The sequence below is a fragment of the Neopsephotus bourkii genome, unplaced genomic scaffold (genome assembly GCF_033783945.1).
Source record: "Neopsephotus bourkii isolate Nb327-2 ecotype Australia unplaced genomic scaffold, CSIRO-AGI_Nbou_v1 NB_533, whole genome shotgun sequence".
In the NCBI taxonomy this organism is placed as follows: Eukaryota; Metazoa; Chordata; class Aves; order Psittaciformes; family Psittacidae; genus Neopsephotus; species Neopsephotus bourkii.
This window is the reverse complement of record NW_026901034.1, coordinates 837,708-859,343: the sequence shown is the minus strand read 5'-3', so window position 1 is coordinate 859,343 and position 21,636 is coordinate 837,708. Positions and strand designations below refer to the sequence as shown.

The 21,636-nt window shown below is 43.5% G+C and overlaps 1 protein-coding gene across 6 annotated transcripts in view; it reads right to left on the bottom strand.

Moving 5' to 3' along the window:
* DNAAF8 (dynein axonemal assembly factor 8) overlaps positions 1-19,182 on the bottom strand; it is a 96,581-nt gene extending 77,399 nt beyond the window's left edge. The window contains exons 1-10 of one of the 6 annotated variants that reach the window (XM_061350664.1): positions 19,176-19,182; positions 16,829-16,988; positions 14,066-14,179; positions 12,812-13,303; positions 9,108-9,204; positions 8,438-8,573; positions 7,315-7,461; positions 6,432-6,497; positions 3,840-4,202; positions 1,848-2,007 (exon numbers count right to left, since the gene is read on the bottom strand). In XM_061350664.1, coding sequence (XP_061206648.1) covers positions 1,848-2,007; positions 3,840-4,202; positions 6,432-6,497; positions 7,315-7,461; positions 8,438-8,573; positions 9,108-9,204; positions 12,812-13,303; positions 14,066-14,179; positions 16,829-16,975 — 1,722 coding nt within the window. In that variant the 5' untranslated portion in view covers positions 16,976-16,988; positions 19,176-19,182. Of the gene's footprint in view, positions 1-1,847; positions 2,008-3,839; positions 4,203-6,431; positions 6,498-7,314; positions 7,462-8,437; positions 8,574-9,107; positions 9,205-12,811; positions 13,304-14,004; positions 14,180-16,828; positions 17,476-18,897; positions 19,153-19,175 lie in introns of those variants that run through there. The other 5 variants (XM_061350662.1, XM_061350663.1, XM_061350665.1 and 2 more) reach the window with 5 other exon arrangements.
* Positions 19,183-21,636: the final 2,454 nt, after the last annotated feature.

The window sequence follows — 21,636 nt, the reverse complement described above, 5'->3', positions numbered from 1 at the left end:
ACAAAGGACTTAAAAAACAAATTTGAAAGTGTGCTACTCTGTCAAAGTGTGGCTTGTTCTTTGAATATACGTGTTTATATATAGATATCAGATATTTTCACTGAGATACAGCTGCCAAATTACAGCTTCTTTAGTTTTAAATGTCAAAACATTCAAGTTTTTCTGTGCTCCTCTGAGCAACAAAGGGAAAAAGTAAGAAAAGAAAAACCTGTTTTAACTCAAAGAAAAAATGCTGCTGTCAAGATGTATTTCAAGTAATCTTACAAATGACTTGTATTTGATGATGCTAATACATTTTTCTCTCTTAATTTTAATAACGGAAATTTCTGAAGTAGAACTAAGAGCAAAGTCGCTCATAGAACACAGTTATTATGGGTTGTGCTGATATTGTTTCTACCAACAGTGCCTAGTAAGCTCAGGCTGGTTTCCTTCCAGCAGGCTGCTGGTTCAGGTACTGGGTAGCTGTTTCTACAGACATCAGGCACCGAGTAAGCCCTGGGCTGGTTAGTTTATGCCACTGTCCATGAGTAGCCGGCAGGAATAGCATTACATCTATTAATGCGCATCATTACACTGCAATTTAGTTACAGCAAGACTATAGTGTAGCTGTTCCCTGAGCCCTACTTGAGGGAAAACCCCATTACCAAGCCCTCATCTTAATTTCATTGGCTTCAGCACAGCAAATGTGGGAAATGATCAAGACGCAGAACAACTCAACAATCACTTGGTGCACTGTCAGGAATGAGTTAGCAAGGCCCAAGTGTATTTCCAATGAGCAAGTATGTGCCTGCATCCTAATAAGGGCTAACTGGAATTTATTTGGTGGTAACTCCCAGGAGACTGAGACTGAAGCAAGCCTGAAGACTACATTCATGACCTTTACACCTTCAAAGCAGAACTCTGTGCAGTGCACTGGCCTTGCCAGAGCAAGCTGGCAGAGGGAGAGTCAGCTCCAGTTTTGTTAGTTCTTTGCTGCCCATCAGCAGTTAATCCAGTGCTACAAAAATGAGCTTCCAATCTCCAGAAATACAGCAGTCAACTTCTTACCAAAAATCCAGATGTGAATAGTCCATCTCCTAGTTTAGGGCTCTAAGGTCTTTCAACTTGTGTACTGACAGTAGAGCTTTGTTACTGTTATGAGTTCAAATAAATCTTTCTGGTGGACTCATGGACAAACTCCAGAGGTTCTCATCTCCTCTCACCTTCTCAGCTGGCCTTGTGTTCAATGAGATCAGTGCAAGGATGAATTAGGACTACATATACAAGTCTTCTCAGGAGGAAAAACAGCCCTGTCCTCTGAGCCATAACTTAGGCTCTGGGAAGAAAATCAGGATAATTTCATACTTCCTTAATCAGGACATTAGTGAAGAGCAAAACCTATTATTAAACTCAGAATCCCCAAACCCCCCCCACAAAACTGAAATATAAAGCTGCTAGGAGCAGACAAACAGACCCAGCTCTGCTTTAGAAGTATGACCAAAAAAACCCAAACAAAACAACAAACTTCATTTTTCTAAAAGGTTATGATTAATCATGTTTGTGAAACTCTGGTGCTTGTGAAGCAGATGACACTGAGCTCACTCACTTCAGCACGACAGGGCTCCTGGAATACGCTGACATGTCAAATCTAGTGCGCAGCTATATGGGGAGCACACCCCGTACAGGAAAGGTGAGAAAGATACTAGTGTGAGAGAAGAGCTGTAGGACTGCTCATGTCATCAGGTAATGGTGCTCCATAACAAAGAGCTTAAATAATGCAATGAAAATTACTTTTTGCTCCTAAAATCACACTTGCATTTAGTTAGGAGACCATTCTGAAAGGGACAGTCCTACACTAAACCACTAACCATGTGGAACAAAACAGGGGTATTCTCTGCCATGGGCTGCTTTCCAGTAACTGACTGCTGAGGCTGCAATCTCTCCAGCTGCTCCTGGAATCTGTGTCTCCTGTGTCTCTCTTTCATCTGTTCTTCCTTTTGGGATAGCTCTTTTTTACTTTCTTCTGCCCTGAAAAATATACAGATTCTGCTTTGCTTAAGCTTTTCACTTTGGAAAAAAAAGGCACCCTTATTCATCTGTTTGTATTTACTTTTTCTTATATTTATACCACACATTTGAGAGTGAATCATGACATGAGAGGCTAAAACAGGTTTAGAAAGTGCTTATGTTGTTTGGCAGGGACACACACACACACACACACACACACACAAGAACTTGTTATTGGATAAAATCATCTCTCTAAATAAAAAAGCCACAAAAACAAAGCAAACAAGCAGACTTCAGACCTCTGGTAAGTGGTGACAGTCTATTTGGAGACCAGAACTCTGTTAAGCAGAGGCATGTTTGTGATGTTTCACATCTTATCCCTGAATATAATTCCCCATCTAACTCCACTTCCTTTCCTATCTGCTGTCATATAGTGACACATTCCTCCGACCCAAAGCTTTCCAGCTTTCTCTGTTTTGATGTCTGCAGAAAGATTTCATCTGCCATTTCCACAGCAAATATGAAGTTTAATTTCTCCTGAATTCTTCAAGCCCCAGGTGCCCCAACAATAAAACTGAAATTCATTAAAATCCTTGGAAGCTATTACAGAGCAACAATAAATAACCCAGATTTTGGCCCAGCCAGATCTGTGGCAGGCTAACAGGTAGACAACATGCAGTTTTATAGAACCGATGAAACAGGAAGCTTTAATGTCAGGAATTCCATACAGAAAAACTCTGCAACCAACCAGCTGCCATTTAAACCAAGCACATTGTCTGATTGGCAGGGTAGGCAAATGTTTAACACCAAAAAAAGCAACAGTCTCTAGAGCACACAGGTTCTCATGCTTTCCAGGGCTTACATGCAAAGTCAAAATGGTAAATTTCACTCCCAAAATAGCAAAATATAACCTTTAAAAGCCAGCATAATGGAGCTCTCCCAAATAGCTGGGCAGGTGCACAAGGCAACCACCCAATTTCAAGTATCAAATTAGACTTTATGCAAAATACACCACATTAAACTAAGCCCAAGGAGGCAGAGGCCCAAAGAATGCTGCTATTTCCTCAGTTGATACCATCCTTATTTCTCTTTCTTTAAATAAAAAAGCAGTTTTCAAAGATATTCCAAGATATTCCTGTGGCATAATCCATACCATAGGGGTGTACTTTGTCCCTCTAAGCTCTTGTGCTTTTCTTAATGCTAGAATTGCTTTGTTTGGGAAAAAGTTACAAGGGGAGACATGACACATCTTCCAGTTTATAGAAGGTTTTTCATGTTGGAAATCAGAATAAAGTGTTTTCCATACCTCCTGGGAACACAACAACAACAACAAAAAAGCTTAAATTGGAGATATGATCATTTAGACTTAAGGAAAAGCTTTACAATTATAATTAAGCAGTGAAATGTACTACCTGGGGGAGGTCAAGGAATCCTCACCACTGAGGATTTCAAGATCAAGTTAAGCAAAGATCTGTCAGGAAAGGACTAGATTTTACCTCACTCTATACTGGTACAGGGAGAGAGACCCTTCCCTGCTTAGTAAATCTCAGTACCATTCTTCATGAAGGAGATCAATACTGTCTTACCCTCCTCTTAAACAGGATAAAACCTAAAGTAAATGGCTGCATTTCCAGTGTCAGAATTGCCATAGTGTGTCCAGTCCCAGGCCAATTCACTGATCCAGTAAGCCTGACTATAAACCTTTAAGTAATAGCCACCAGGACTGGACATCTTTCCAGGTAACAAAACCAGATATCCTTTTGCTCCAACTTGCAGACTGGATAAGCAATGTTCTTTAATTTTAGACAGTCAGATAAGTCATAGACAACAGCTGAGGGCTTCTCTCATGATACCTTGGCAATTCTGGTGTAGCTAGAGGAGGCACTGGAGAATTTCCTGGATTCTGAACCTTTTCAGCTTCCATTTTGGTTTCTTTCTCTATGTCACTTCCATTACCCCCATGGCTTGACAAGGGGGTATTTGTCTTCTCTGGTTCCAATCTTATCCTGGGAATCACCTTACTTGTCTCTTGCCTCACTTCATAATATGGGGTTTGATTTATTTCAGATGCACCTATCTCTTCCAGACTTTCTGGATCCTGTTTTATTCCTTCAAGTTTTTCAGCTGGTGTAGATGTTTCATGAGAAAGCTCTGAGGCTTCTTTATGGGCTCTATGGAGTTGTTGGAGTAGCAGGCTTTTCGCTGAACAATTCCTCCTGCAAAGAACATAACCAAGATAAAGCATTATATGAATAAATTCAAACTCTGAGGAACTTCTCTGAGTGACAGCTAAAATCAAGGGCTGGACATCTACACAAATAACAGCTGTTGGTAATAGGAGCTTCAGCACATAGGCAATAGAGAACACTGCAGTGACAGAAAATGACACTGATCTTACAGGCAATTTAGTCACCAGTTCTGGATTGCAGGCACAACACACATCTTCCAGAAAAGCCCTGAACAAACGTGATGTTGGTAGGGAAATTAGAGTCTACAGATTTTTGACCCCTTTGGATACAAGTGTTGGGATTTAAATACATACATAAGAAAAGTTCTTCTAATAATTTTTAGGATTTCTGTGTGTTTGGCTTGATTTGCTCTATGTCTTCTCCAGGTTAATGAGACAGCTAAATTGTCAGCAACCACAATATTGTGATAGTATTCTGCTGTGAAATGTCCTGTCATGACATAATGGGCAGATACGGTTATGTTTTCTGGCAGTTCTGCTCAGTGATGTCTCCCAAGTCATCTGCTCCAGGAAGACTGCTATCACTTTGTAGTTCGTGTGGTGATTATGAGCAAATAATATACCTTATTTTAGTGGCAGCTGAAAATTACATGGACTGAGTAACAGATTGAGTTGGATATTAATGATGTGGTTAGGTGGTAAGAGCACAGAGCATCATACTGCTGTACTTAGCTAAACTGAACCTATGCGCGTTCAGAACAAATCAAAAATAGGATATTCTTTCTCCTTAAGAATCCCACATCTCCTGCCATCATATCCAGAACCATCAAATCAATATTTCACACTGATGGCTGGACTACTAAGGAGTAGGCCTAAGCAGTGGTAATTTAGGAGAGAGCAGCCTTATGGTATTTGCTAGAGGTGGCCTTGACTACCCAACGACTCCAGATATAAAAGTGTATTTTTTCAGGCTAAATGAGTGGAGATCAAACCAACTAACTCTCCAAGCCCTAATATGTAGGCACATTGTAGAACAGAATATGTATCCCTGTTTAATAAACCCATCCAGATAAGAGTGAAACTGTCACTGACCCCTCATGACTGAGATGAGAATCTTGCCCTGCTGAGCCTCTGAGGCTTTTTTATTTAGAAACAGAACTGAGCAACATTTGCCAGGCATTTCATTTGCATATGTTCTTTAGCAACATTAAAACAAATCAAAACCCAATATGTTAAGCTCTGCTCTCCATCACTCCAGATTTACACTGATGAAACTTCTGCACTTGCATCAGTGCCAGTGAGAGTTCCCCAAGCATCATCCTGTCCCTGCTTTATTCTGGCTTTGGATTTGATGTTCTAAATTATGTTGGTTAGGCTCCATTCCCCATCAAATCATGTATTCTTTCAAACCAATAAAAAATAAAAAGAGTAATTGGCTGGCACAACATTGTAAGTGTTCTTCTTGCCCTCTGTACTGCTGTGATGTGAACTTACTGTATTTAGGCTCTGGATTACATCTAGAAGCCTGATGCATGTAAGATGTAACCCAGAGCCTAAACGCAGTAAGGTGTTTAAAACATGACATAGCTGCTTCGCATCAAACAAGTATTTAACAACCTATTGGTATAAATCAAGCCTGAGTTTAGCAACAGAATAGGTTGGCATCTGTGCCTGCTGAAGAATTTATGGTTTGGGATTCCATCCGACACTTTCTCTCCCCTTTCCCCTATTCATTTCCTCCCAGTTAAGGAGACTTGAGATCATCCCTGCCCACAATGTGTTCAATACTCTCTTTAAATCAACATCCATTCTAGCTTATTTTATTATTTCTAAAGATAAACATTTGTCTGAGTCAGCTCCCTACAACATTTTCAGTTTGATTCTGAGTTATTTAAAAAACAGTTCTCATGTCACTCTGGCAAGTCTGGAGAAAGCACCAGGTTCCCCCAGCCACTGTGGTCTGCTGTATTGTCTTTTGAGCTGCTCCCATGCAGCTATACAGGACCAAGTTGCAGCGCTGCCTCAAGGATCAACAACTATTTTCTAGCTTCAGTATCGTTACTGAACAGAAAATGAGTGATATCCTAGGGCCAGACTGAAACACTGCTGTTATTGGGCTTTTTTGCTGTGAAGACCAGAAACAGGGATGTTTCAGTACATGAGGTCTCTCTAAGCACTGTTAGGGCAATTATTTTAGTTTCAGAAGAAAAAGTGAACATCATATAATTTGCACTAAGGTTATGGTAAAGAATCTCACCTTCTCCTTTCTGCTTGGTCCTCAATCATCATAGTCTCTTCTTCTTCAGTGGAGCTGTCACTTGTGCTATGAAGCAAATTGGACCATATGAGTTAACTCTGCTCCAACTGGGAGTTGGCTTTTTGTCATTTCTAGGCTGCAGTTTTAAAACCGTTATAAAAAAGGGGGTGATAATTTCGAGGAATATATCTCCAGGTGTTAGAGAGCTCTTCACACTAGTACTCTTGCCAAAAAAAATAAATTAAGCAACTACATCAAAACCCATTAGTGTTTCTTAACAGCTGTTTATTAACGACAAGGTTTTTTCTGGGGACTGTTTTCTTCAACCCCTTGCTCCAGCAAACGTACACCTTGAGAAGGAAGCAAACAGCTGCCTCAGACACTGTTAGCTTTAGGGGGAAGAACATCTTTGCCAGCATCTATTGCAGACTGAAAAGGATTTGGCCTCTCAGCCCTCCCTAGAAAGCCCTCTTATCCCACAAGAGACAGCAATCAGCACCTATGGTTGCTTGCCAGGAGTGTAGCAAACGATGTCCATTTTGTACCCAAAACGTAACAACAGTGGCCCAACGCCTCCAGCACTGCTTTGCAGTCCCAGCCCACTCCTTTATGAATGGAAACTTTGTAAATGTGATTTCCCTGGATATTTTGCACATTGTGGCTGTGTTGCCTGCAGCCCCATGCATTGACATGTTCTGAGACAAGTTATTCTGCCTTAAGAATATGCCTGTGCTCAGATGGGGCTATACTTTCCTACTCAGGTCACAGAGCTGTGGAAGGAGAGAACACTTTCAAAGCTACTTCACAAATACAAGCTGCAGAGAGGTTGCAGCTTCTCACTTTTTATTACCTACTTCTCACTAACAGTAAAGCCAGACTTTACCTTTGCTGCTCATCAGGGAATGTTACTGACTCCTGTGGTTTAGCATCTCTCAGGTCGATGTACACGGTTGCAGGGTCTGGCAGGCTCTGTAAGCTCACCATATCCATCCTTGAAGAACTTCGTGGAGATGATAGCAAGGCAGCATCCCTAAGCACAGAAAACTCTGTTTCAGCATGTTCTCCACCTTAGCCAGACAAGAAGCCCTGCAGGGTGTGGATTATGATCAAAACGGGATTGTGAAAGGAGCTTTGTGCTTGGCTACTGCACAGATTCAAACTCCTCTTCTGCCTACTCTCCACCACCTGTCAAAGATGAGCACAAAGAGCCAGCTTCCCCTGAGGAACACAGACTAGAAGTAGCATGGTGTCAGATACTTAGTTCTCAAAAACTGACAACATCAAATCGTTCTGAAGAACAAAGGCAGCAGTTATGGTACCAAAGCGCTTGCACATTTAAAAAGCTTATGGCCATCAGTAAAACCAGGTCTCTTTTTTCCCCTCTGCCTCCTTTGGCAATTCTATTTCATCCTTCAGAGCATTTATGGTGCAAATCACTCTTGTGGCTCTCCCTGCCCTGAAAATGAGGAAACTCTTCACCTTCCCCTTTTCAGGCCTGTTTCACTACTGCTTCCTCTGTGCTACCACCATTGATGATGTTCCTTCCAAAGAATCTGGAAATCCACTTTCTTCACACTGAACCCTCCAAGATGCGCTGACACCCTCCCCCCCCCCGAAAAAAAAAAAAAATCCTGTATACTTATCTAAATTGAGGTACCAGTAAGGGAAAGCAATACCCTAGATGACAAAAAATGTGGCCACGATAATTCGCTTTGCCTTGTTTTCCTGCATTTCCCACTTGTCCCAGGTGTCTGGTAAGGTCTAGACAAAGGTGGTGGTTGATGGAAAACACTAAGGTGGCAGGATAGTGTTTATCATCAAATGTACATGTATGGCAGAGTCTAAGTTATTTCCGTTAACATCCCTGCAATGTATTCAAACTACAATATCAGCTTTCTGCAGAAGCTACAGAGAAAATCCCCTATAGAAAACCATGAGATTTCAGGTGTCCCTACTGACAGTTAGGATTATCCAGTGTATATGTGTATGACAGAAAAAGGACCTACTTATAGTTCTGATGTTCTTGAAAGGAGAGCTTGGCTGATGGCCACCTGCAATATGGAGACATAGTCCTAGACTGCCTGGCACACAGCTCTTTTAGCTTTTCCATGAGCTGATTTTCAGATTTACTCCTGAAGGTGCCTATGGAAGAGCAACAAAAAGAATCACCAGTTGTGTTTCTCTGCCACAGGATCACCCAATATCCTCTTTCCCCAATTTCACATCGACTCTTTCTCCACAGCCTGTCAGAAGGGGAAGGATAAAGGTACTATCATCACCTGGCTCTGACTCGCTTCAAACCATCATCCATCTTTCCTGATTCAATCTTAGGCCATGGCAGGCCACAGAGCACTGCTTTCAAGCTATGAAAGCAAGATGAAATCCTAGAATCCCAGACTAGTTTGGGTTGGAATGGACCTTAAAGCTCATTCATTTCCAACCACCTTCCACCTGACCAGGTTGCTCCAAGCCCCGTCCAGCCTGGCCTTGAACACTGCCAGGGATGGGGTTACTTGAGGGAAATGAATTAAAAATGTTTTACAAAGGCATTAAAAAAACTCACCATAATTTCAGCATTCAAAAGGATGCTAGAGAGAATGACTTAAACACAGGAACCCGAGTTTTATTTATTTTTATGCACTTTCAGCAAAGTTGGTATTAATTTAGCAGTGTTACCATGATCTGCCAAGGAGAAAGGAACTTCTGCATGAATGTTATCTTTCTGCTGCTCCGGCTCCTCAAGAATCTTGTCTAGATCCCATTTTTCAATGCTCTGAAAGAAGAGAGCCAAGATGTGATGGAAAATTCCTTCCCAAAAGACTGCTACAAAATAAGTCTCACATTCTTTGTAGCAGCCTCATCAGATTCTCCTGGCACATCTAAATACACAAATGGCATGGAAGCCCACCTTACTTACTCCAGTACTATGATAATGTTGAGAGATATCAGTTATCTGGCATAAATAAGTTTTAAACAGTTTGAGCCACAAGCTGTGGACTTGCACTTAGCAATGCTTTCAGCTGGACTATAGTTTTCTTAGTAATTTTCCTAGAAGCTGGTGCAGCATTGTGTTTTGTCTTTAGTATAAGAATATTGTTAATACATTGATGTTTCAGTTGTGGATAAGTAATGCTTATCCTACATCTAGGAGTGTTTTAGTGTCCCATGCTCTGCCAACAAGAGGCACACAAGAAGCACAAACAAGAACTACACAGCCATCAGGAGAAGCTGCAATTCGACAAGAACACTTAAAGGCCTGTCTGTGTGAAGACAGAGAAGGAACTTAATAGGGTGTTACAAGTCCCCAGACCAAAACTTACTACTAAACTAGCAGTTAAAGTTTTGAGTGGTGCATGTGTGAATGCTCAGGCAGCAGCTTCTCCCCTAACAGCCACTGTCACTTGCCAGTAGATGAACTGGTGTGTCACTCTGGACACAGTTGCTTCAGTGCGAGTCTCAGTGGTTGGCACAACTAACAGCAGGACCTTTGCCGTTTGCACACTGCCTGCCTCACAGCACTGCCAAGGCTCTGCACATCTAGCATAGCCAAGTGCAGTATGACTGCTATGAGAAACCAGTGAAGGACTAACCAGTGTTCATTCAAATATATGAAGGTGGAATTCTCTCTCTTTCCCTACTTAAAACTGCAAAGTCTAGAAGAATTTTCTAGAATGGGCTGAACTGAGAGCCTCTTAAAAGGAGAAACCTAAGTCCATTCTGACCATCCACCTGACCCATCTTGCCATAAGCTAGGACATAAGTCATGGTATGTCCTCTTCATGGCTCCATATTCCCCATGCCTTCCCATGGTGGAGTCTTCCCCACAGCAGGGATGCCCCTTCATCCCTCAGACCCACTAACAGTACCAGATCCCAACAAGTTTTATGTCCCGCTGTCCACACCTCCAAGTAGTCTTCCCTCAAGCTTTCACCATCTCCAAAAGAGGATGTCCCTAACTATACTGCTAGCTTGCTTTAAGCAGCTCCACAAGGAAGTGCTGTAATGAAAGGAATGCATTTGCTATGGCCCTTTCAGCAGCTCATCTGTCCAACTGCTTCATCTACCTCTGCTGAGGGTTTTTCCTCTGAGAATCATGGACCCTTTTGATATAGGCTACAGAAAACCACAAGAGATACTAAAACACATTAAAAGATAGCCAAAAAAAAGACCAAACACACGTATTCTCAACCAGAATAATGGTGAGAACTTCTCACTGCTACCAATATGAGAAGGACCTTCTGCTTTTTCATTCTTTGAGGTGAGGCCCACAGCCTTTTCCTCCCTGTCAAACTTCCAGCCAGGGCAAATTCCCACTCCTCTAGGCCCGGGCAGCATTAGATGCAATCTTATAGCTGCTTATCCCACACTGAAGACAGGATCATCAATTTTGTTGCTATGACTCACATACAGTGGCTGTGGGCATGCTCACACTGCACACTGCTAATTTAGATACAAGAACCAGCTTGTGATGATAAAAGCTTACATGCATTTAAAGCACTGATTGCTTTCCCCTTTGAATATTAGCTGAAATTAAAGTTTTAACTGAAATATCACTAGAGCTTAGAAGTTCCCATGATTTTTTTAAAAGAAAGGTGGCTGTCAGTTACGACAATTGTGTCACCACCAATGTGCATTTCATGTGACTACTCAGGGCTTTAGAAAAGCAGCAGCAGCAGCCGCCTCCCAAACAAGGGGTTTCGCCCTGTAAAAACCTGTCACCTGCCCCTGCCATTTAGAAGGGGATTCTCACTCTTTCCTGAGCAATAAATCTTCACACACCTGAACCAGGGTTAGATCTATTCTAATATTACACACTGCAGGTGATGAAAGGTAAAAGCTTGATGAGGGTCACAAGCTGAAGTCTCACACCGCACAAAGCTAATACTGGTTCAAGGATGTCACTGAGGTGTATTGGTCTGGAGGAGGGAAGGATGGCTGACAAGTGAGCTTACTGCAGCAAGAGTGATGTCACAGGGCTGGGCAGGTGCTGTTTTACCAAATAGCCTGACACATGCATTTGTTTTAATTAATGTGCAGTTGTAATAAGCTTCTGTTTCAATAATACTGCTTAAGTACAAACCATTATTATCAAAAGCTCAAACCACCACCTCAGCTGCTGTATTAAGGCTTTCTTCTCCTAACCCTTACCAGAAGTAGCACTATTGTAAGGTACTATACAGGGACCAGAAGAAAAAGAAATGAAGATTTGCATTATTCCATTTCTAATATAGAAAGGGACTCAAGGGAAAAATATTTTTAAACAAATTGGTATGATTCAAATCAAGAAGAAACTGTATATTAGTTTTAACAACTTTACTTGACATAAACTGAGGCTTATGTTAAACCTTTCTAAGCTGGGAAGTAACAACCACCTCTCAAATCTAAATACACACATGAAGGATAAGGCTTTACCCTCCCTTTATCAAAGTGAGAATACACTGAGCCTGGCCTCAGTACTCACCCAAAAGCATCAGACTTCAGTTCATTGAAGTCAGTGATATCAAACAGATTCTGAAAGGACAACCACACCTCCTGAATTAATAGAGCAACTGACTTACATGAGATGAGATGGGAATTAAACCCTGAACCACACAGAAATGATCCCCTCCCACAATGGTACAGTTAAATGATGCAGCACAGTTTAAAACAGGCAAGAAACTGCACTCTTTGCCTATACCATAACAGCTCTAACACCAATCTGTGAGCATATATGAAAGGGGAAGGGAAACATCTGTACTCTGATGCTATAGAAGGCTTTGAACAGAACTATCACGTTCATATTCTGAGCATATTAAGTCTTAACAACCTTAAAAATCAATACAGGAAGTAGAGATGCATAACTAGTACTGAAGAGAACCACCTCACCATGCTAAGGCCACATGACAGTTAAGCACACACAAACGGTCCTAAGCACCTGCTGTAGGTAGGTGAGATTTAGGGCTTCAGGAACAAGCCTAACTGCCTTATCTCCTCACCTACAGCACCCCCACAGTGTTACAAAGAAGGCAAAATGCTGAAAGGCCAGAAGGTTCACTGTTTGAATGCAAAGTCTGCTGAGACCAGAAGAGTTCCTGCCTCCCCAAGTCCAGAGGTTGTGGTTGGCTGTCCTGATTATGACCATGAAACATGCAGCTGACCCTTGCCTTTTGCTCCCATTATGGGCTTCTAACAACAGCTCTGCAAGAGTGTTTGGTAACTTGCATAGCACATGACCCAGCAAACTCCAAACTCAGGACAATGAGGAAAGCCATTAAAAACACCATGGTGTGTGCGGAACTGGGCATTTCAGTTCTTCATCTTAGTAGGATTTTGCAAGTAATGCTCTGTGCCATCTACTCAACGAGTAGCACTCCCCGGAACATGTTGTTTGTGCTGCTTACCTGCAGTGACAGATGGGTCGATCCTTGAAGATGACCTGAAGAGTTTTCTTCCTTATCAGTTTTTAATAGGCTGTTGTTAATATCATGGGAGGAAGGCTTGACATCTGGCTCTGAGTGGCCTCGTGATGGCTCCAGGATTATTTTGGAGAGTATTTTTGTCTCTATCAGTTTTCTTCTCTCTTTCCGGTTGCTCAAATCCTCCACAGACAATGCTTTATTAAGCAAAGAGGTCTGTCTTTCCCTGGCCTGTGTCGTGTCCAGTTCTTCCCCTTCAAGGCAGTCTGTGGGATCTGCAAGAGACTCTTCACCAACAGCTGCCTTTTGGTTTTGCATTTCTTCAGTATAGCTGGCAAGACTGGGAGTCTCACCTTTAATCACTTGTACACCATCTTTTGCAATGACTTGGGCACCATCTGTTTTTTTCTGAAACCCAAAGCTTTCTAGATCTCCACTACAGATCTCCCATGGATGGCTTTCTGTTCCTTGGGTTTGCTATGGGTAGAGAAAATACACACAATTAGAAAGTCATATCTCCCTAAGCTTTAGAAGCTGATGACAAACAAAGCCACAATGTTAAGAAGATAGCAGCTCCAACTCAGACACCATCTGGAAACAGCACACACCATGTCCATCATTGAAAATAGTTTAGACTGTTTATTTTCCAGAGACTAACTTCATGAAGTGCTAAAAATCCTTAAAATTGATTTTCCTTACATGTGTTTATCATATGACATTCCTTACAGTAGGTTAATTAGAAAAAAGCAGCACTGTGTTAGTCTTGCCATGATGGAAGGGTCAGGTCAGCTGGCTCATCTTCCACCTTCCTATGCTGGCTCATCTTCGACACTGCAGAGGCAGTGTAATAATTTTATCTCAAAAACACTGTTCAAGGGTTAAGCTTCATACTTGTCCCCCTCCCTACACCGTCCTAAATGATTTGCTGTTTTCTAGATACATAAAATTGTTGCTGAAATTATTTCAGAGCCTGCAAAAGTTTAAGTCATTGCACAGTGTTAGTGTCAGTGCACAGGGAAAAAAAGAAAACAGTAAAGAACAATAATAGGAACTGAGAAAAAGGTTCTAAAAAACTCAAGAACAGAGAAAACAGCATAACGAGAAAAACTAGTCTCTAGGGGAAAAGGTACTGGGGACTGCTCTTCCATCACACACATTAAATAGCAGCAGCTATCCACACTGGTGACAACCAGAAGAGGGGGGCTACAGTAGTAGAGCCTAGACACAACAGTCAACAACCTGCATGTTTGAGTCGTCCAAGGAAAAATCCATCAGTTCTTCTGACAGGTCAGGAATTAAGTTTGGCTGTTCCCGCTGGAAGATGAAAAGCTCCCCATCACTGTCACAGTCAGGCTGCAATCAAAACCAAAAAGAAACTAAATGAGAGCCTGTAACACTCACCTTAATATCTGTTTTGAGTGACAAATCCTATGTCACCATCATGTGACTACAGTTCAGACACAAGAATTTTCTCTGCTGTCACATCAGCAACTGGAGAGACCCACAGCCTCACTCTAGATAGGCTTACAGTGACCTAACATTTGAGCAAGCTACAGTTATAAAGATGATGTAAAACATTGAACTGCCATGGGCACTGGTGACTAACATTCCTCTGAGCAAAGTAAGGACAAGAGTGCGCAAATTCTCTAACTTTGTGCTGCCCTATACACCATCACAAAGTAACAAGAGCACTGCTGCTCCCTAGGGGAAGGGGAATCACATAACTGGAAAGGTAAAGCCCAGTCCTACAGTACCCAAGCAAAGTAAGCAGGACAAACCAGAAGTAGCAAGTAGGCTGAGTCAAGAATTGTGGTGATGAGAGAGGTCAGAGATCAAGCCTGAAAGTCAATTCACAGTCTGGATTAACAAAACCTGTAACCAGAAATCAGTACTCCTCCAACATAGCTCAAAGAGTGAATGCCCAGAGCCGAGTTTAACTAGAGCTGCTGACACATAGCTGGGAGCACCAGCTGAGGCTGGGCAGGGCAGGACCATGAGGCTTATTATTGCAATCAGGAGCCTGCCATTCATTATTCGTGATGTAAAGCAGTATCTCCTTGGTTGCACAGAGTTTAAATAGCTTTGAAAATTTCTTTTCTGAACATAGGACATGTATTCAAGATTAATCCCTACGCTTAGTCACTGAAACGAGATTAAGCACCTCCTCAGCAGTCAGGACACAGATTTCCTGCTAGTTCCTTTGTGTGTGTGTTTCAGTAACTCACACTGCAGAGAATTCTCTCTGTCAGGTGTAATTAATTTTTCTTAACATGAAGCAAATTGCAACAGAACTTCTTTCCTCTTAATAAATTGTGTATCAGGGTAACGAATGTGCTTCAGGATACTAAACACATTTGTCACTGCTGGTTTTGAATGCAGGAGCACACCACATTGAGGTTACGTATCTCAGATGCATAAAGGTATCTTCACACAAGTGGAAACCACGTGGACACAGGTGTAGTGCTGAAACTGCAGGCTCAGCAGTGAACTGGTCCACACTAAGCAGGATGGGGATTATATAACCAGATCTTCTGAACGCAAATTAAGGGTAGCATGTAAGCACCAAGCAGATTGCCTCAGATCCTTCAGCAGGGATTTCCAGATGTCATAGAACAGAATTTGGAGTTTGTTTATAAGTAAAAAATTTCAACATGATTTAGAGTTATAGAATGGTATTGTTACCAAATTGTCACAAAGCTGCCTCTCTGTTATAACTTTATTGTACACTTACGCAGTCAGAATGCCTAAAAACAACTCCTGAGTACTGGGCTTTAACCTATATTATATAGACACATATAGAAATTGTTGTTTTAAATAACTAAACCAGAATGTGGGTAGAGAGAAACTGAGAAACACTGAGGCACTATGACTTATCCCACGTGTTAGAGACAGAGCTGGGTGCAGAAAAACAGTCAAGGAATTCGTATCACCGTTTTATCCACTAGCTCACACTGCTTCTGATGATTGACTTAGTCTGATGTAATAAATACCACATGGAGGCATTTCTGGCTCCTTCACTGCCCACAAGACTCCCTTCTATCAGTAAGGGCCACGCTAAGAATATATATCCTTTCAGTGTTAAAAAAAATAAAACAAATTCAAGTTTATGCATGCTTGAAAATTAACAAAATATTCTGGTTTAGATAAAAGGGCACTAATAATGAAACCTTGAGACACATTATCACCTCAAAAGTCAATGCCAGAGGCAGCATCTTGTGCCAGAGAAGCTTTTATTTCCACCAAACTGTCACTGTTCTGTGAACAGAGATCTTCAGCAGCCATGAGGCAGCCTGTCCCAGAGACTAAGACCCAGCAAGTAAATGGTGAAGCATATTGCACAATATCTATCAATCTTAGGCTTTATGTTAAATGATTCGTGGCATTATGCTTCTTTACAGGTAGAATTGAAGCACAAGAAGGCAACATGGCCTGTGGAGAATTACAGGCAGGGAAAAAAGCAGAATCCAGGATTGAAATATCTGCCAAATGCCTTTTCCAGTGGACCACAAAGTCTTCAGGAATATCACTTCCCTGTGATCCTCATACATACAAAAACATACCGACAGGGCTACTGTCTGGCAAGTACATTATTGGAATGAGTAACTTAATACACTCATACATAAAACCTTATAATCTCATTTTAAATCAACAGTATGCTTCTTTCATACTGTATTTTTAACCAAACAAAGAAGAAATGACAGTTCATTCTGCAAGGTGCCCACTGCCTCCTCTTCCCAGCCTGGGAATACTCATTGTCTGGAGAAAACAGTACCACTTTCCCGTTCCAAAGAACACAGCGAGAGGAGATGGCATTTACACTTTGCTAATTAGAGATAATCCAGAAGGCTGTGGATTAATGCAGTGTTCCAACAGTCAGAACAGGTAGCCCGCCGAGGATATCATGCTAGCTACTGGGAAATGCCTGGCTGGGATGACCTTCTCTTGCTTGAGAGAGATTTTTCTAGAAGACAGTGAGAAAGAAAGGCAGGTTTCAGTGCTTACTGTGGAGTCATCAGAGTCCAGAGATGGTAGCTGATCTTTCACTGCAGCAAGTATAGCTCCCCATTGAAATGTTCTGCCACTCTGAAGAGGAGCTGCAGGAGGCTCAGACAGGTGCTCTGTATCCTCACTTTGCCTTTCTGAGGCCATTGGAACAGCTTCCCTTCAGCCAAATGAAAGATGAGCTGAAATACACCTCACAAAAGAACACAAGGGGTAACATCAGAACAGAATAAGAACAAAGAATGTGGTTTCAGGGTCGCTATAATTCTCAGTAGGGTTTTCATTATCAGCAGAGAACAATAAAATGCATTTTTGGAGTTGTGCCTTCCCTCCTGAGTTCACAGGGCTGAGAGCTTTCTGTCCTGCTCACCATATACACCCATAATTGGGGCCACATCAGAGGCAGTTTAGCCCCTCATAAACCATTTTTGGGGTTTCTTAGCAACACTGACTGTAACTGTTCTCAGAGAAGTATATTGACACTGTCAGCATGGAGAGGGAAGACACGCAGTGAAGACAGAGCTGATGCCTCTGCTCTCAGCTGGTGTTTACTCCTCATCCCTATTTCTCCCATGTTCCCCTCCTTACTGCTCAGATGATAGATAAAATGATTTATGTTTGGGTTTTTTTTCATTGGATTTCTATAAAAATAGTTGAGAGTAGGCATGGTCTTGGGTTCTGACAAAGTGTTTATAAAGCAAACTCTTTCCTCATGTGTTCCTTGGTGTACATGAGGAGTCAAGACAACACAGTAGGGACTACTGCTGTACTAACAAGTTAGATAACTAATCCTCATGGAAAACCTTTGCTTTTAACATTTTAAGCTACAGTTGCACAGTTTCCTGGGGATTCAAAAGTGAAAGCAAATAATTTCTCTTTGGCAAGAAAGGTTGAGAGGTTTGTATGTTACTCAGTACTGAAGTAACTGTCCATGTGATTACACGGTCACTATTATTTACATTGGCATGGACTGATAATGCTCCTCTAAAGATAAAGTGAAACTCATCTCATGCTTAGGGAAGCATACAACTTGGAAAGTGCATTTGCAAACACTTCATATGCCATATTCACATAACGGTGGCTTTGTCCATTCTAAAAAACACCTGACTGATTTGCGCTGAGTGGAGGGAAATCTCTCCAAGGCGGCACTACTGTGCTCTGACAGCAGGCAGAGGTTGCAAGGAACAACAGGAGTCCCGTGTGGATAAAAACAGAGTTCTGCAGCTCCCTCTGCCAACTTGAGAGCTCAGTCTCCCAATGTTAAGGATGCTATACTGGGTCTGATGTATCAGTCATCTAATCCAGCACCTTCTCTGGGAAAAAGCAGTACTCTATGTTTAAAATAAAGTGCAGACTTTCTAGCTGTAACACAACAAAACCTTTCTGGAGAGCTTGGGCCAACTGGGACATGGATCCAGGGAGTGGCCACAAAAATGGTCAGAGGGACGGAGCACCTCTCTTATGAGGAAAGGCTGAGGGAGTGGGGGATGTTCAGTCTGGAGACAAGCAGGCCCCAGGAAGACCTAATTGTAGCCTTTGAATTCTTAGAAGGGGCCTATGAGAAAGATAGGGAGACACTTTTTAGCAGGGGCTGTTGTGATAGGATAAGGGGTAATGGTTTTAAACTAGAAGAGGGAGACTGAGGCTGAATGCAAGGAAGAAACTCTTTTCAATGAGAGTGGTAAAATTCTGGCACAGGTTGCCCAGAGAGGTGGTGGATGCCCCAATCTGGCAGACATTAAAGGCCAGGCTGGATGTGGTTCTGGGCAATGTGAGCTAGTTGAAGATGTCCCTCCTCATTGACGAGGGGGTTGAACTAAATGAGCTTTCAAGGTCCCTTCCAACCCAAACTATTCTTTAATCATGAAGTCCCGAGCTCCTCCATGTCACTAGAGCCGACATTTCCTGCCAAGTCAATCCAGGAGCCTCACTGTCAGGGTGTGACAGAAGCGAGATGCCAAGAAGATGCAGGAGGGAGGCAGGAAAGAAACCCTGGTTTCAGGGTTGTATTCACGGGCCCGCCGAGAGCCTGTAGATGAGCTAACGCCTGCCCTCGGCACTCACCTTACCGGCAGGTCCCGGGACCCGCAGTGCTTCGGTATCCCTTGCTGAAGGAACCCCCACAACAACCAACCGTCAAAATGGCGGCCCCGGCGGTGTCACCATGGCAACACCGCCAGCTGCCGCCCGCGCTCCCTAACCGCCTTCCTGAAGCCGCTCCCGGTGGGAGCCAACGTGACTTAAAAGATGAATTTAACCCAGGAGGGGCCAGTCAGAAACAGTACTGCTCGAAGACCTGTAAAACCACCGTGACCACCACTCCACAAGCCCCAGCTCCCTCCGCTACCTCAGCCACCGGTCTAGCTCCGCCAGCCCTCCCTCCCTCGGAGCACCAAATCCCATTGGCTGTCCTTCGCCCCGCCTCCTCACAGAGGCACCGCCTATTGGTCCTGAGCCTCAGGAGGTGGAGCTTCCCTTTCCCGCCGCAGAGGATAGTGGAATTAGTAGTCGGGAGGGCTCCCAGCATTCCTTGCGCGGGAGGGACAACGTCCGGTCGTGGAGTTCACCGGGGGTGCAGGTGAGGGGTGGTGGGGCCTGAGGTGGATTGGCCTTGGGGCTGGGCTCCGTGGCCATAGGGAGGGTTGGGCGCAGCCGCCTATGGGGTTGTCTCCAGGCGGTCGGTGGATCGTTAGATGAGGTCTGCCGGCTCCGCGGTGGGGTAGGCCGGGGCACTCCACCGGCGCACTCCACCGAAGCGGGGTCTGCGGCTGGGGTGTCCCGGCCTGCCCCACCGCGAAGGTTAAGACCTAGCCTCTAGGAAGGTCCCGGACAGGATAATGTGCTTGGAAGCTATTTAGCTGTGAGAGTTACGGTAACAGCCTTGCAGTTGCTGGTTGTGGCAGCTCCAACCTCCTCTTTGGACACATCGTTGCGTGGTCTCTCGTGGAACCCCACTCGCAGCGCTGTATGCAGGTCAGGTATTGTCAACATAAGGACATGGAACTGTTGGAGTAAGTCCAGAGGAGGCCACGGGGATGATCAGGGTTGGAGAAGCTCCCCTGTGGAGACAGGCTGAGAAGACTGGGGGTTCTTAGCTTGGAAGAGAGAGGTTGCATGGAGATCTCATAGCAGTCTTACAGTATCTGAAGGGTGCTGGAGAGGGCCTCTTCATCAGGGATTGTGGTGACAGGACAAGGGGGAATGGGTTTAAACTTAAACAGGGGCGATTCAGGTTAGATATAAGGAAGAAGCTCTTCCCTGTGAGGGTGCTGAGGCATTGGCACAGGGTGCTCAGAGAAGCTGTGGCTGCCCCATCCCTGGCAGTGTTCAAGGCCAGGTTGGAAGGGGCTTGGAGCAAGCTGCTGTAGTGGAAGGTGTCCTTGGCCATGACAGGGGCTTGGGACTGGATGAACTTTAAGATCCCTTCCAACCCAAACTATTATATGTGGTTCTATGGAGCCTGCACAGCATCAAGCTCTGGGGGCTGTGGTGTCTGCCTCGTCTGGCATAGCCCTTGTCCTGGGAAATGTGCTCCCTAACGTAGCCGTTAAAGTGGTTTTGTGCTTCTTGTCTTCTTGGGAACATATGTGCTTTAACATGCTTGAGAGTGCCAGGTTTGTGATACAGATCACAGAACCATTAGGGTTGGAAGGGACTTCTGGATATCCAGAAGTCCAACCCCCTGCCAAGGCAGGGCCACTCAGAGCTGGTTGCACAAGAATATGTACAGATGGGTTTGAACGTCTCTAGAGAAGGAGACTCCACAACCCCTGTGGGCAGCCTGTTCCAGTGCTCTGCCACCCTCACTGGGAAGAAGTTCTTCCTCATGTTGAGGGGAAGCTTGTTGTGTTCTGGTTTATGGCCCTTTGTCCTTGTTGTGTCTCTGGTGACCACTAAAAAGAGTCTGGCACCATTCCGCTTGCACCAGCCTTAGAGATATTGATATTAATGAGTATGAAGAGCTTGGTGTCTTTTCAGCAGGTCTGTTATAGGAGCTGTAGGTCCTGAGCTGGAGCTTGTGCTGCAAGAATACTTTCTCTCACACACACCACTATTCTATGAAACTGGATGCAGTTTCTACAGCTCTAGTGTGAGTGTGTGCTCGTCTCTGGTCAGTAGCAGACAGCAGTAGTACGAAGATGAGATATTCTGTCTTTCGGAGTACTTATGACTGAGCTGGTAACAATTATTGGTACCTACACAAGGATGTAACAAAGCTTATTTCTTCCTGCTAGGTTATTGCTGAATTTAGTCTAGATAGAACTAAGTCAGGAGCAGAAGTAAAGCATGTTATCAATCTGATGGCTCAGTTGGAAACTCCAGCAACCTCCACACTTGTACTGTTCTGGGTGTATTCAGGGACAGAAGGACCCATGTGGATTTTACCTGTCCTTGTGGCAGAGGATGGGAGAACGAATATAGCCAGTACAGCTTAATGGTGCCTGGTAGGTGGTGATTAACAGCAGTGTTGGATTTGTTGTGTCCTGGGTACTAGGTGCCTCAATTGCTTCTGGAATTGCCTCCCATTTATTTTAGTGTGGTTCTTCTGCCACTCTTTTATTTTCTGTCACTGTTCCATAGAGTTACCCTCCAAAAAGGTATTCTAAGGTGCTTTTTTTTTGTGTCAGTTTTCATATTAACTGTATGTTTATCTGGCTTTCTCACCTGCCCAGACAGCAAACACAATGTGGGACAGTGTGATGTTTGCTGCCTGCTCTGAGGGTCAGGACTCATCCTGATAAATAGCTACATGTTGGTGTAGTAGATATGTTAGCAACAGCCTCTTGGGGCTGAGGAAGGTCTCTAAC